Raw genomic sequence first — 17,022 nt, 5'->3', positions numbered from 1 at the left:
GGAGCACTTGGCACTGGGGGGAGAAGGGAGGTTTTCACACAATAATATCATTCAAATCTGACAACCTTGATCACAGTTTTATTCCCAAAGATGTTCATAACAAAAGTCACAGAAGACTGCTGAAAAACCTGGTTTGGTCTTTCTCCAAAGTTACAGTCTTCAATAACTGTGTAATCTAAGCAATTTAGCTAAACCACTACAAACAAAAGCAGATAAATAAACAAGACTTGGGCATTTTCAAAAAGTTAATCTTTGTTTATATTCGGTTACTGCAATTCTGTAAAGGATTTATGATTCCACGTATCTCAAAGTGGAAAAACAGCTGGATCTAGGACACTTCATTATGTATCTTGATTTTAATAAACCTTTTAGTCTTTTAAAAAGTAAAAATTATTTTCATTTCAAAGACTAAAGAGAAATATGAAGTTACCCAGTTCACCCATGCCATGAGACAAGGTGGGGGACAGACACACAAGGTATGCTGTATTATCCAAAGTTTGGCTTACACACCCATTTCGGATTTTGGAGTATGTTTTAGCCAAGGACAGAAAAATGATAATATCAATGCAAGGAAAAAAAAATATAAATCTATTATTTGACCAAAAAAAACCCATAAAAATTGCATATAGTTCTCCAATAAACTAACAACAAAAAAAAGACAGTAATCCAGACAGACAGAACATAAATTACCACAGTATAGAGAAAATGCAAGCAATTTGAATTTGTAATCTACTAGAATAAATCAGAGTGTCTACATCAAAATAATTTAATGTTTATAAAAGATATGGAAGGGCTTTCACATTTCAATGAACTTTTTTCATTTTTCAGCCACTTTGTGACTGGTCTTCTGAAAGCTAATCTGAACTGACATGTCTTCAGCCATTTGAATTGGATTTATATGCCAGTAACTTTTAAAATAAAATAAATGATGGTGTGTAAATCTGTGATTTTTCTAAATCTTTTTTTTTTTAAAAAAATGCTTTGGGGATTTTCTGTAAATATAAAATACACCTACTACAACCTTCAAAAAGGTATACTTCCTTTACATTAAAGGACAAATTTTATGTGGTAATAAAAGTTCGCAACACTTTCTATTACGTAGTAATATTACACGTCCTAAAACCTAGTTTTTCCTCAAGTGATGACTAACTGACTCAAAGTTGTCTAAATTCTTTTAATTTAAGGTGGTTGCTCTAGGTTTTTAGCTTTATGTCGTCATACATTGTGGCACAATAATTTGGACAGAGATTGTTAGCTGGTTTTAAACTTAATTTTAAGATTCAGAAATCTTCACAGAATTCCGTATTTTCCAAGCATATCTGATTTATTCCATTGATTTTAAACATTGTTTAGATTTGTTTGAGTGAATGAAAAGGCTTGACAGTGAATGAATTAACTTCCCCACTGTCAGCTTACATAAAGACACAGTAACAGCTGAATCATTTTTTTCTTTTCCTTGGAGGTCAGAAGGCTACAGAAACATTCAGATAACTATCAGTCAAAACTACAGTAATTCAGGTATTTTTATCCTCCTAAACCAAACTTTTTTTTTCCCACCAGCCACTGGAAATAAGTGCAGATTAATCCAACTGAACTGCCACGGAACGCTCTGCATATCAACGTATCTTTGGTTTGTGGGCAACTTGGTGTTTCTGAACCTTAATAACTAACATACTATTAACGCCTACCAAGGACAGCAAGAAGACTACACCACTTACCGCACTTTGGGGATTATTGGGGCGTGAGAAAAACAAGACAGCAACACACAGTGAAATCTTGTCTTCATGACATAAGAGAAAGATCTCTCAACTGAATCAAGGATTTAACTCAGAAAGTTCAGCTCCAGAAAACCTTGCCAACTTTTAATACACACGGAATTTAATCTTAGAAAAAAATGAAGTAAGTAAAACTTCCATGGGTAAAACATTTAATTTATATGTAGTATTCACTATTCCATACTTAGGCTCTGTCTTTAGTAATTTAAATAGCAGAACTCGGTAGGAAAAGACTTGCTGCATAGCAGACAAACCCAGCTCATTCTGAAAACTCAGCAATTCAACCAACTACTTCAGAAGCACATCAGTACTTCCCGGCTACCTGATAAACACATTGACACAGTCATTTTCTCTTAGTCCACTGGGAAGCTTTGCTCTTGAGCATATGAACATCTACATAATTATTTGTTCCTCTGTGACAGGCACATTTTACAGCAAGAATCTCAGCGTATCATGTTCTAGACACAAACTTGTTCTGAAATAAGTCTGCACACCTTGTAAACAAATCTGGAAAAGATTTCCTAGAGTTTATTTCTGGTTATTAAAAGAAAAGTCAGAATAATAATGCAGATAAGCTGCAAAATATCATCCATTATAAAACAATCTGCCACTTGCTAGAAATCAAATCATTCTTGTTTTATAGTTTATTTAATAAGCTTTGTAGAAATAACATTCATTTTGTATGAAACAAAGTACAGTAGGAAAAAAAGCAGCCTACGACAACAGAAAACACACCATTTAAGATTACAGATCCGTATTTGGGGCATTCAGAATCCTTTTGACTTATTGCAAGTAATATTCCTGTCACACAACCTTTTCTTATTAAGGAATAAATACCAAGAGTCTTGAAAATTGTATCTATGTTTAGATATTCCTCAGGAAACTGTTTTGTTAGCACTCAATGTAAAGTGCACATTTCCCTGACAAAACCAGCTTATTTTGAAATTTACTAAATAAACACAATCGCAAATGTAACAAGACATAGCTGCTCATGCTTCCTAAATAACATCCAAACAATAAATAAATATTGTATTTGAAATTCTGTTTAAAAGAATAAAGTTCCTACGCAGCAAAAGACTAAGGCACAGGTAGTTGTGCTAGATTATAAATAAAATTTAAATAATACCAGTGATTTTTAAAGATATATCAAGGCTTGAAATATTTGTTTCAGTCCTGCTACAAAACAGAGAAGATGCTTTGATGGAAGCCAATATTTCCAAACAAGATGACACAAAGATACACATTCTCTATGCAGAGCCTGTTTTAAAAGGGCAAAAAAGAATATATTTTTCATTTCTTTTGTTATTATGTTATTATTCTACAAACAAGTTGGTCCTCAACATCTTATTTCCATGAGGTCTATATCAAAGAACTAACCAAGGGTACAATTAAATAAGCAAACATTAAATGCCTAACTTGGGTTATGCATAAACTGGAAATGGACAATGTCTTTGCAATAGCTATTCAAGTATATTTTCTTTCCTCATAGTATCTACTGCTATTTGTCAATTTTCTAAGACCTACTATCTTACTTTCTCTGCCTCTATGCTGATTAGTTTAGTTCAGAAAGTCGCCATAAGTAATAATAAAAGATGAGGATTATTATTTTTTTTTTTACTAATCAAAGATCGTATATTTACCTTCTGCAAGCATGTCCGGTACATCTGCTTGGTATCTAGGCCCCACTCTGATTTCTCCCTTGTCTGCTAAAAGTGTTTTCAGTGATGGATCATACACCAATGAATAAAAAAAAGTATCCTAAGAAAAGAAGACATATTTGCAACAGCATAACGATTTTTAAAATTAGGTTTGTAAACCTTTTTATCACCTTCCATTTGAAAATGATTACAGTAACCCCCCTTGCACACTTTTACAGAGCACAGGATTGGTACATTAATCCTTATTTTAAATAATATAGATGTTCCTCTTTTAAACCGCTAATTGAAGCTTCTCTAATTGCTAGGAGTTGTTTCAGAACAGAGAATAATGAAAAGAATCATACTCAAAAATGTATCAATGGACTTGAAAAAAAGTAATGTTAACTGCTTTCTGAATTTAACATGTTTTCTCTCATAACTAGCTCTATCATACTGACCTTGCATTCTTAAATTAGTCTCAAAAAAGCATAAACCACTGTCAGGGTTTGAAAAGGTCTTACACAAAACCAGTATTGGCATTACCTGGTACAGCCACCTGAAGTACAGGGCAAGTCCTGTTTTCAGAAACATTTTTACTTTTAAATATGACATGCAGATTTCAGCTAAAAACCACTGTCTGTCTGATGTTATGTTAAGACACTTCAAATAAAAATGTTTATTTTGAAGGGGCTTTTTTCAACACAATTATCTATCAAATACTTGGAGGACTTTGTTCCCCTCTGGTAAAGCCCAGCACCCTAAGTTCCTTTCATGGGAAAGGTGAGGTGATACTTTCTGTACAGGAGAGAGATATTTTCTGTACAGAGCCCTTAAAATTAAACTCCTATGCTAAGCTGCCCTCTAAAGAATGCTCTCTATCTCTCCCTGTCCACTGGCTACAGAAGATCCTTCTTTCTAGAACAGCTCTATGGAAAAAAAATAAAAAAAGAAGGATCTAAGGGGGGAAAGGGGAGCCATGTGAATTTCCCCCTTAAGTATCCACTACAGGAAAAAGTTCATGTATTTTTCTTTTGTAAGACACCGTATGAATTACTTCAAATTAATTACTTTCTAAATACAACCACATTCACAATAAAAACATTATTTAAGAGTGTCAATTAAGTTTTTATCCAATAACATTTTTAATATCAGTGTTTTCAACATTATTTTTTCTAACTTATCATTCAAAAAAGATTTTTCAAGTATTGCTTAACCATTTATTAAAAATACATCCGTGCAAAAACATAAACCCATCCCAATATCTACTAAAATAGAAATCACATATTACCTCTTTCTCCAGATAGGACAGCACAGATTCTGTCTCATTCAGAAGTGCAACACTGCATTTTCCCCTACACAAACATAAGGAAGAACTGTTGGTTTGTAAAAAGTACAGATTTTATTAAGTCAAAAAGTTATTTGCAAGAAAATGATCCAGACATACTTCAAAACTTTACATTAGAAATGTAAAAATATTATAAAATATAAAAAATAATAGAAAACTGCATGTTGCCATACTTTTAGGATACAAAATTACCACCAAAGCAACAAAATTAATAGCTGCACTAACCCAAGCACTCCAGTATATAGGAATTCTGATGACTTGGGAAATAGTTTCATAAACAGAGAAGCAATGAAGGAACAAGAGGTTCTATGGTAAACAATAAATACACACAGAACTAATAAAAAGGCCTGGATAAATGAAATGTCACCTCTGAGTGACCCACCTCCAGTAAGTTCAGTGCCAAATTTGAAAGCATGTAACCCAAACTAGAAACAATGTAAGGTTTTACCAATGCCCTGTAAAAATACTTTACTTTTTTGAATGGAATGATTCCTAATAATTAATCACAGAATTTTATTCATCTCTCCTATGGCTATATTAAAATGCTATTTATCATATTTTTGTGCAGGTAGCCGGTAGAAAGCTTCCCGTTATTCAGCAGTGGTACAGACCTGCCCATGTGTAACACGCAGGTAATGCAACGGGAGTTTGACCCCACTGCTCCAACCCCCTTCTCTCCCCTCTTCCTCAAGACCTTCTCCCCCAACATTCCTTTGGCCTGAAAATCCTCTGCCTCCAAGTTTTCTGCAAATAATCTGCAGAATTATTTTCAAGAAATGGTATTTTAAAGAAGCATACATAGATGTGGATGAAACATGTTAAGTGTGCTGGATCATCTTGCTAGGAACTGTCACTTTTATGCTAACGTTCTCAAGTGAACTACCATTTCATAGTAATATATATTTATTACCCCTTACACGCATTACCTTGTATTTCATACGTCTGAGTTTCATTCAGTTCTATCCGTTTAGTTGGTGTTTACCAGGAGGTTCCAGTGCCCTTACACACACGGCTATAGGACCTCTGCCCACAACAGCCTTCTCCCTTCTTTTCCCATGGAACAGACAGCACACAAATACAGAAAAGATAACTGTTTGTAGTGATGTCCTTGACTTAAAGATAACCCCGAAGAAGTTATCGTAAAAAGTGTCATTCTTCAGTGAATACTGAGACTGTTAAGCTCAACCATAAGCATTAGATGCCAACTGTTAATGACTGATCCTTAAGGAAACATAACCACTGCGCATTAACTCTGCAGCGTAGAAACGTCCTGAATTTCTCTTCCTCTCAGTATCTGTCAGGAGAACCACACCACCAAAGAGAAATGGTGGGAAGGTGAGTGAGAAAAACCTGAGTACAATACACACCCATAGAGGAAAAGACTCCAGCAGCAGAGAAGTAGGAAACATTCTCTATACCCAACCATATCTTTGTAAGTTTTTTTCAAGCTTTTGGCCTTGATAATTCCAGAACATTCCCTTCTAAAAATTAATTATATGTTGTACCATGAAGTCAGTTTGTCAACTTTATTTTAACGGATTATTACTTTTTTTGGTGTTAAAGGCCAAACAGGGGTTTGCCTTTCCAGTTTACTTCTATTCCATATACCTCTAGTCTGCTCTCTCTCCACTACAGCCTACCTTTATTCAACTTTATTTTTTGCAGAAGCACTTCTTCACTGTCATTGCAACTGCAAGAGTATTTTACTACCTGAATTTATACCTTATTGCTGGTAACTTAAGAAGTTTCATTTTATTTCATTAAGTGACAAGATTATTTCCCCCACCATGTCTAAGCAAGTGAATTTCTACTGGATGTAACATTTCTTTGTACAGCATTTTAACCATCTAATGGCTGACAGGTAGCATTTTATATGCATATATAATATCTTCACATGCATGGACTTGAGTCTCAAAAAAAGACAATACTAGACATACAGTAGTAGATACCAGACTAAAATGAAAACAAAACAAAACCAAAAAAAGAACACCAAAAAAGCCCCAAAAGAAACAAACCACCACAAAACATTTAAAACAGGTAAATTACATAGTTAAAATTTGAAAACATTATCTGTCTTACAGTTATCAGTATCTGTAGTCTAGAAACCTGCAATACTTATTATAAATTATTTATAATCTTTACCAAACACATAAAAGCCTACTGTTTATATATTTCCTCTTTTTCTTTTTTCCACCAGAGGAAAATCCTCTCAGCCTATGGCAAATGGTCTACTGGGCTGAACCAGGCACCTAGCTCCATTATATCATCTCCGGCATCTCTCAATCATGGATGCCTAGAAAATAACTTAAGTGAACACAGATTCTCCAGCTACCACTTTTTACCCTTTCTTCCAATACTAATGGTTAAAATGCCTTGGAGAGAAAGTTAATGTGGTTTAAACAACATTATGGCAAGACTTGCAAGCTCTTTCTCAGAGGCATGTATCCAAAACCCCAGTTTCTCTGGATTTAAATACAATATTCTCCTCCTCACAGTGTTCTGCAGTTTCATTCATTAATGTCTTTTTTTAAAACTTCAGATAATTAGGACAGATGCTGTATCAAATAAAGGTAACAGGATAGAATTCTGACTATTTTAACCTAGACAGAGGAAAAAAAAAAGGGGGGGGGAGCTAGCTACCTACAGAGACAAGTCAAGTGAAAGAGAATATACATTATATTTACCAGATTGTAAAATCAGTTACACACCGAAATAAAATTATACTCTCTTTGCAGGACACTAGGATTTCTAAAAGTTTTGAGTATTATTTAGACTAGTAGAGCATAATGCCGTAGTTTCATTGTTCTATTGGTAGTCTCCTGCCTGTAAGGTGCCACAGAACCTAAGCAAACTAAGATAACAATTACAAAGAACTACATAGCTTTTGTGAAATGAAAAAAAAACCATAATTTAAAAAAATGGAGAGTTGTCTAGTATGTATTCAGATATGAAATGTTCTTCCTCTATCTGACTCTGATTTAAGCTCTGTTCCTCCACCACACAGCATTCCTGACTTAACTGGTATCAACAGTGAGAATTAGTAGTAAATATACTCAGAAAGCCTCGACGGTGTTAAGATTACATACCTGGTTTCGACCTTTTTCTCAAATAAAAAATATTTTACAAAAATTATTTTAATTCCTACAGAATGAGGCAAAATTTATCTTGTATGAATGTTAAAAGAAAGCAAAAGTTTAAGATATAACAGCAAACAAAATAAAAGTTATCTTTTATGTCTTCATAATTTAATTCTAATGAGACTAAACTGTCCCTTCAGAATCCTTTCTGCCCTTACATGTACTTTGTATTTAAACTGGTCACAAATAGAAAGTTCTTCAATTGAGCTGACAAGAATACTAACAAAACCTATTATCAGTCAGTAATAAAAAGTAATTTAGAGGTCTCGCAAACAAAGCCTGCCGACATACATGCCTGCAGTATTACCAGCCTCTTACCACATAAACCACCCAGGATTCAACTGATTCCCCTGTCCTAGGAACCAGGGCTACAGCTAATAACTTTCTTTGTTCTTTGAAGTATTAACCATGTGAAAGCAGTTTTCACATCTTACACCTTCCTTCACCCCCATTTGTTAGAAGCTCTTGTCTGCTTGTAAATTTTTCTATGTTTCAGGTGACTCCATCAGCAGGTTGACAATTCCTGATTGCCTTAAGCTAAGGGATGTTTAACAAGGGTTCTTTGTTTGTTAGTTAGGTTTTTCACTGTGGAACAAAGAAAAGGAGAACAAAAAGGACCAGAAAACAAATGGCAGCTTTGTAAGACAATCACAGATAAGACTGTCTTGGACAACTTAATAAGGAGCTCATGAAAATTAATACTCTATATGAGAGCTCAGGTAGTATGCAAGTCCTGAATGTGAGATTTCAAAGAGTAAGCAGAGGTTGGATCTATTTGGCCTTAAAAACTAAAGGCAAAAAAGCCTTTTTTTGAGTTTGATCCAATGGAGGAATGAAAAACATGTGGGAACATAATTCAGACAAGACCACGACGAAGATCAGTATTTAGGAACAGAGAAGTACAGTAAGACTGCCCTTACTTCCAGTGAAGACACACAATGATAACCGGCTCAAGAAGCGAAGCTGTATGAAAAAAGTTGTACCAAGGCTATTATATAAGACAACATTATGAAAAGATTTCAATATAGCCTGGTTAAACAGCCCAGAGCAAAACACCAAATTCTCCAGAAGATGCACTTAATGCATATTGAGGGGGAGGGAAATCAGACTTCTGTCTTCTGTCTGAGTAAGTGTTCTTTAATAATGTTTTTTCTTTAAGAAATCTAAAATATAGTTTCAAAACTTTACAAAATTTAAAAAACAGATGCCAACACTGATCTTTTAAAACTACCACAATGAATCAAAATCAACAGCAACTGCTGATTTTTTAAAGTCCTTCTTTGTTTCAGCATACTCCCTACCTTTGAACCAGTGGAAAGTTCTACAATTCCTGTTCTGCTATTCCTTCATGTTTTTACCAGATGAGTAAGACAGCCCACAAGATACAAATCTTTATTAAAGTAACGATTTCCTGGGACAGGAGGTAGGGAAACAAAAATTACAGAAAGAAATTACAAAAGAAACAAAACACTTAGCGCCTGTAAACCAGGACAAACCACAGGAGTGGAAAAGGCAACCTCACGGGTATTGTATCATGCCATGTTAAGTTTTCTATTGGAATACGGATGCAGCCTGGGTGAGACTGATGCAGTGCAAGAACTCTCAGAACTCACTGATAGCGGTTCCCATCAAGTCAATGCAACATCATACGCATTGGTCATTCAGATACAAGTTGAAGAAAGAAAATAATATATGCAGGCATGAATCCACAGACTTGGAAATTCTGCTATCAACAATTACCAATTGCTCCCCTGTATATGGCAGAATGACGCTGGGTAATCCTGTATAGATACACCAATTGTCTCTTGCTGACCTTCAAGAAATGTTCATCTCTCAGTAGAGATTAGGAACACAGAAGCGTGAATCATTAGCTAGACGGTCTGAGAATAAAATAACAGGAGACAGTTTTAGGAAATATGCTTGTGAGGAAAATCTGATTTGATTTTAACATATGCTGTTACTTCAATGACAACCACAGATTAAACTGAAAAGTAGGTGCATAATGGAGAGGTTTTGTGCAGGAGTAGAACTCAGGAGTAACCTTTCCTGTATTCGGCACAAAGGGAAAGAAGGGGGAAAAAATACTGAGCAGATACTGAACAGAGGAGGACAGAGCTACCTTAAATAAAAAAGCTTTCCTGAACTGCCTTAAATGTAGAAGTGTTTTGAAGATCCCCAATCAAACAACCACTCTGAGGCAAGTCTTGATCATTGAAACGATCACCAAACCACAGAGTAGGAACCATGGAGTCCAAAAAGCTGCTGCTAATTATATGAAATTGATTCCCTGGCTATGGGAAGCCAATACTAAGACTACTAGTGTATTTTAATTTTAAGGGCAGTTTAAGGGGCACAGGATGATGCTGACAGAAACATAGCAATGTCTTCATAGCAAATTTCAAGTTCTCCAGACTGCAAAGATATTTACAACGGGAGAGCAAGCTATCGTACAACACTAAAAACAAGAAAATAAAAGCATCATCCTAGTGATTTCAGTCTGCAAAAGACCCCTAACTAGAGCCTGACTTCTCCAATATTCACTCAATACTTAGAATTGACAGAAGAAAGATCTGCATTGTACTGATTCATTATTAACTGGCTCGAGTTTGGCTGTGCTCATTTACACAGCAGTCCCAAACAAAAGAATACCGGGATCTGTGTCTCAAATCTTCCAAACAGTACAAGACTGTATCTGTGGCCAAAAGACAGATCAATAAACTTGGTACTATATAACACACTCTTGCCCAAACAAAATAAAAGACAGAATGCACAGCAAATTCATTTATGTACATCTAAATGAACCAGTAAATGCCTGCCATCTAAACATATGCATAGATCATATGGATGGCCCAGGCTTTTTATGCTGCATGTGGCTTTTAGTAAAAAAATTCAGAGTTTTTATCTTAATTAGAGCTGGAGTGCTGATTCTGAGCACTCCAAATTGGTAAGATTTAAAGACAGTCTCTTGAAGCCACCATGCACAACTGTCACGGCTTTAAAAGTAATTAGTAGATAATATTCAAATTTTTTTTGCATATTCTTGTTTCCACCTTTTATATAATTCTCACTGCTGTCTAGTCACAATCTAAAGAGGACAAAGCATTCCCAATGTGAAACAAATTTTAAAAAGACAAAATTAAAGGAGACTCTGCATTCAGTAACAATTTACACAGTTTATATGTTTGAACTACTACATTGTTAGCTGAAGAGCCAAAGCATTCAACTACCAGATACTACCTTAACAGTTGTAGAAAATATTAAGAGGTAAACGTGAGGACCTATGAACTTACACATATTTTAAACAGGCTTTAACACATTATCACTTAAATCTGGATTTACACTGGTGTTGTTCCAATCAACATTACTGACTGAATCTAGTGTTTGGTCGCTGAAAAGGGTCTGCAAGAAAACACTGCACAGAAAGAACAGTGCACTGAATGGCACGGAGAGAGGTAAATGTTTTCTTGGTCTAGGCACAGTAAAACTGCATGTTTTAGTATCTCAAAATAAGCATAACCGTATAGATACACCTTCTATGAACTACTGTAAGAAAAACAAGTCATTGATATTTTTCCTCTAGGGACTAATGCTGGCAAGTTACAAAAAAAAAAAGTTACCTTTTAGCACAGCAGCAACGCATATGTATTGAACAGAAACACAGGAGGCTGGTTAGGAATGATTTTTCATAAATCATTTAGGTTGGAAAAGACTTTTAAGATCGAGTCCATTACAGGGTTGCCCAGCTCAGAAGCAATGCACATTACTCCAATTGAACTTACTTGCACCATATGAAAGACTCCTACTTAGTAAGGACGTCATTACAGGGAAATTAGTACCAATTTTCAGGTACTTAAGTGACAAACTTCTACTAACAAATATACTTTCTCTTATACTGTTACTAGTATTGGTTATTGATCACATCTGAAAACAGGACTGTGGTCTGTGAATTAAATTTTCATCTGAATTTGTGTAAGAATTCTCCAAATTCTACTGGAAAAGTAAAAAAAATAAAAAAAATAAAAAAGCAGCAGCATGATTCAAAAGTCCCTTTGCTCTAAATGAACTCAGGCCAGAAAGGAAAATATAACTTTCTGAACAATCCAAATCATCAGGTAAGCACATGCCTATGCAAAGTAGATTCACTCCTTATCCAGTCTGATTTATGCCAGAAAATAAATCAGGCTTATAAGGCTCAACATAAGCCTTTTAAAAGTAGCTAAAATTTGTATCGTTTATGTATATGTGTGTGTGTATATATATATGAGGTACGTAAATGCATACACACACACCCTGTATGCCAGAAACTTTTGGTTTACCAAGAATGCCAGAACTAGAAATCCTGAGGTAATACCTCTAAATCCTAAGGTGCCATGCCTTAGAAAGTCACATTTCTTCTATAAAATTGACCCTCCCTATCTGTCCTGAGCTTCAGACCATTTGGTGTGTTTTAAATGAAGGAATCCCACAATCAGAAAGAAACATTTCTCTATACCTTAGTTGTTTGAAATAGCAACACTAGTGAGTCCTGATGAGATCGTGAAGAAGAAATCGCTGCATAAAGCAAGCTGTACAATAAAACTGAGTCATTAGGCATGTAATAAGCAATAAATTCCTACAGGCAATTTGTAAGCACAGCATGTTTTCATTAACTGCACGTATTTCCCTATTTCTGCTGATTGCTCTGATATGTCTACAAACTGGTACCAACCAAAGTTACTTGAGTCTACCCAGGAGCGAGGGGATAATTTAAAAAACCCCAAATACAAAAACCAAGCAAACTAAAAAAATAGCCCCCCAAACCCAAACTTGTCCAAAAGAACCCTAAAAACAAAATAAAACCCAAACACCAAACAAATAAAACCAGAAGACACAAAACAAAACAGAAAGACATGGCATTCTGGACTGCATTGCTGATCAGAATGACGTCAAAAGATAAAGGGAAAAAAAAAGGAGTAAATATGTATTAAACTCATACAGGTAACAATTTCACAACCAAGGTAAACCAAGATTCTTAGAGCTTAACACTTTAGAAGTTTAAATACAAATTTTTGTATGCTTACATGTAAAATTAGGCAGAGGCTCCAAATTTCTTGTTAAAAGTTAAAGAACTCTTCTCATGATCAGACTATTTGGAAGCCCTTTAATGTCACACATGCACAGGCGTTCTGCAAAAATATTCACCTTCTCCCCTATCATATTAATCAGCTTTTAATAAAATGATCTTATGTAATCATTGCCTTTAAAAGGCTCATGAAGTTCTTTGTGTGTGGGAACAGGAGTAATAAACTAGGCCAAGAGCATCATAAGATAGTCTGCAGTTTGTTTTTATAGTTTGTCTGTTTTCTTGGTTTTGTTTTTTTAAATAAAGGGTATGTATGAGAAGGATTCATTAGTTGGAAAGACCTGAAGATTTCAGAATCAGAGTTCATAAAACTTTTCTGAATTAAGGTCACAGGTAAACAGAAAGCTTGAATTTGTTGCTTATGCCAAGCCACAAATTTAATCCTCTAACAAATGTAAGAAACACTTGGTTCATCCAATGACAGGTTAAATAAGTACTTCCCATTAAAGATTAGGGCATAGATTAGTTATTTGAATAATCTCCATAATGACAAACATGTACGTAATTTACACAGCTATGTTGAGTCCAAAAATAAAGCTCAGCAAGAATTTCAGCATCTTGAAATTGTGTCCAAGAAAAGCAAAAAGTACTCACTGAAAACACAGCATCCAGGAAGAAAAAAATAAAAAGTACAAAAATACTATGGTACCAGAACCCCTGCACTTACAAAAAAGCAGAGTAGTACAAACACATGTAATTAGGAACTGATAAAACTCTCAAGAATATATTAAGTTATCCATCACTTCAAAAATTTTTCAACCAAGCATGGATGTCTCACTGAAACATACAATTTAATTCAAGCACAAACAGTTGGGATCATGTCAAAAGTCACTGCATAAATTCATGTGGCGTGAATCAGGTAAAAGAGCAACTGAAGTCAGGACTATCCCATACCATTCTTCTTTGGGTCCAGAGAAGGATTGTTGAGCAGAAGTAACGTACCAAATTTCATTTTTATTTACCTAAAATATCTGTCACCCTGCTGTACCTAAGAAAGAATTTTGACAAAGTAGTAGTTTATTCTTTAACCCTAACAAAACCCCATAGAACTCTATCAACCAATTAATTCACCAACATGGTATCAACCAAAGAGAATCATGCATTTGAAACCCTCCTTCCCCTTCACAAACGGACGCCACTCTTTGAAACTCTTCTCCATGCTTAAGCTATTTTGACTTTAGTCAAATAGTTTGCATACAAGCTTCTTTTTACTTTGCATAAATGAGTTTTGTCTGTTTTTTAAAGCAGGGGTGTTACTGCAGTATAGAGCAGCCCAAAAGATTCACACCTTATTTTATTATGACAGCTGACGATGCTTGGCTTATGTATGTTCTCCAAACCCTTAAAATAAAATAATCATTAATAATAAACACAAAAAGCACAACCCCAAGACTAAGATGCAAGAACTAAGATAATGAAATGGCAAGATGCACCCTGATGGATAAATTCTTCTACACAATTCATATGAAGTTATTAAACTTGAAAGCCATTACAAATGATCTTAGAAGTTAATGCAATCTTTTACAGCAATCTAAACACGTTTATCACCTATTAACTCTTGAGACCTTAAGAATGAAAAATAAATTTAACGTCCAGGTCAGATAACCCGGTGCACCTCTCCTACAAGATAACCACGTGCTAAATTTCACAGTGAATTTTATAACACTGGCAAACAATTTCACCTTTATAACAACTTCCTTTTTTTTCCCCCTGTGCCTTCTCATGCCCTTCTAAAATGCTGCATTTGGTAACGCTCACATCTCTGGAAACCCAAGCTGAAGTACACAACACTTCAGCTGAACTCAGCTCCTCTCTGGGACTGGCATCACCTACAGGAGCCATCTGCATGAATTCTGGGTGCCTTCATTGTGTGACACTATCGAAGGAGAGCGTTCAGTGAGTCTGGCTGGCAGTGTAACTGTTACGAGGACATCTGGGGATTACAGTGCCTGGCAAAACTGCACCTGTGACATGCAGGGTTAGGAAGGAAGGAGCTAATTCACTGGAGGGGTGCTACTAACCTTACACATTTGAGCAGGTAAGGGAAAGAACCATTTCACTTGCGACTTGACAAGTAGGCACTGAGACAACAAGCCTTCTCTTTGAGATCCAAACTAGAACATCAGTTTGTACTGTACCACGTGCCATCACTCCAGAATGGTGCTGCATTGAGCTAGGCAATTCACCTTCTTAAATATATTCCACTGCAGGAACACAGTGTCCACAAGGCAGCGTTGCCATGTTTAATTAGTACTACACTACCTGCTTCTAATTCTTTTCTAAATCTGGCTTTTTTTGGTGCCAAAACTTATACCAATTTCTAAAGCTACCAAAATGGCATAGTGACACCTAAAGTCTAAAAAATTACTAGTATTGATAAGAAAACAAATTACATCTCAAGAGAATTACATATAATGTATATAGCAAAATAAAAAGTATAAAAGTAATTGAACTGTATTTCTGCAATTCAAAAGCAAACAAATTACACCAGAATTATGCAAAACTCAACATTACAGACCAAAGAGCTTCAGAATTAGATGTGCACATGAAAGAGATCTAACCTGCTAAAATAACTGCAAGGCATCTCAACTGTAAAGTAATGGCACCAGATATAGAGACATTACTTTTATTCTAATTCACAATTACAAATACAGTAATCTGAGTCATAGGGGTTGGGGGGGGATGATGTAATCTTCTCTGACATTTAGTTTAAAAACATAAAAAGATTGAAGTAAAGACAAAAGACAAAACAGAAGCAGTGAAAGTATATTAGGAAAAATTGAATAAAAATATACCACACCAGATAAAATTATTTTATTCCCTTAAATTACAAGCAGAAAGGCAACCAAACTCAGTTTCTTTTCTTGGCTGCAGATGTCAGTAAAAGTTCAAGATCTATAGCTGCCAAAAGTAACCATAGATGGTTCAGCCTCCTACATTCTCTTAAAATCATTTTTAGCTTTCTCCTCTTCCTTCCAAAGGGACTGAGCTTTTGTATTCTTACCCCTGAGAGATCTGATCTCCATTCTCTGCTCTATTCCATTGCACCACTTATTTTCTCCTGTAAATCAAATTGTTCCTATCCAGGGGCTAAAATTGCAGGTGGTAAGACCAAAGGCCCACAGAATGGAGCTACTCAAGGCTTTTATTGCATGAGTACCTGCTAGCTTTCTCTACAGAGATGACAGCAGTGAACATCATCTACCCTGACCTCAGCAAAGCCTGCAGTGTGTTCCATAGTGTCCTTTAACTAGATTGGTAACATATGGCCTAGGAAAGTAAACGGTACGGTTGGGAAAAAATCAGCTGGACCACCAGGCTAAAAAGATTGTAATGACTGGTACAAAGTCCAGCTGGAAGCTGGTTGCTGGTGGCATCCCCCAGGTGCTGATACTGGGGCCAACAGTTTAACATCTAACAATGTGAACAAGTTAACTGAATACACTCAGCAAGTCTGCAGATGATGCTAAACTTAAGATTCGCTCTCAAGGTATGACAACTAAAGGGAGAAATTACTTAACGAAAAGATACATAACTGGGCTTCTTTCAGAGAGGCACGGTGGACAGGACAAGAGGCAGTGGTCACTAAGTTTCAACAATGGAAATCCCCATTAGATGATGGAAAAAAATATTTTCACAATAGTGGTCAAACACTGAAAGAGACATCGTGAGCAGCTGTGAAATCTCCATCCTTGAATATTCTGGAGTACTGATGGGAGACGTACCACCTTCACAACATTCTATCCTCTTTTACAGGACAAGCTAATTCATAGAAGTTATGAAAACTACTAAGAATCACAGAATTGAACATTAGTAAGTTAAAAAGCTAACTAAGGAGTATTTTGTTTAAATTAAAAGTTAAGATATTAGACTATGTAAAGTTTGTTCCAGATTTCATCTGGTAAAGGTCTTAGTAACACGTGACAGCACAGCCCCACAGCATTCATCTGTTCTGAAAAGTAGGTGCAAGTCATCACTCCGCATTTGCCTGCTGTGCCGCGCTGCA

General features: G+C 35.6%; 1 protein-coding gene across 3 annotated transcripts in view; it reads right to left on the bottom strand.

The window, feature by feature from the left end:
* Positions 1 to 17,022, bottom strand: part of MTA3 (metastasis associated 1 family member 3) — a 135,920-nt gene that overhangs the window by 93,842 nt on the left and 25,056 nt on the right. For all 3 annotated transcript variants that reach the window (XM_056357434.1, XM_056357436.1, XM_056357435.1), the window contains exons 5-6: positions 4,701 to 4,764; positions 3,416 to 3,533 (exon numbers count right to left, since the gene is read on the bottom strand). In XM_056357434.1, coding sequence (XP_056213409.1) covers positions 3,416 to 3,533; positions 4,701 to 4,764 — 182 coding nt within the window. The remainder of the gene's footprint in view (positions 1 to 3,415; positions 3,534 to 4,700; positions 4,765 to 17,022) is intronic.

Source organism: Falco biarmicus, chromosome 12 (genome assembly GCF_023638135.1).
Source record: "Falco biarmicus isolate bFalBia1 chromosome 12, bFalBia1.pri, whole genome shotgun sequence".
NCBI classification, from domain to species: domain Eukaryota; kingdom Metazoa; phylum Chordata; class Aves; order Falconiformes; family Falconidae; genus Falco; species Falco biarmicus.
The sequence above is the reverse complement of the archived record's forward strand: the minus strand, read 5'-3'. Positions and strand labels throughout refer to the sequence as shown.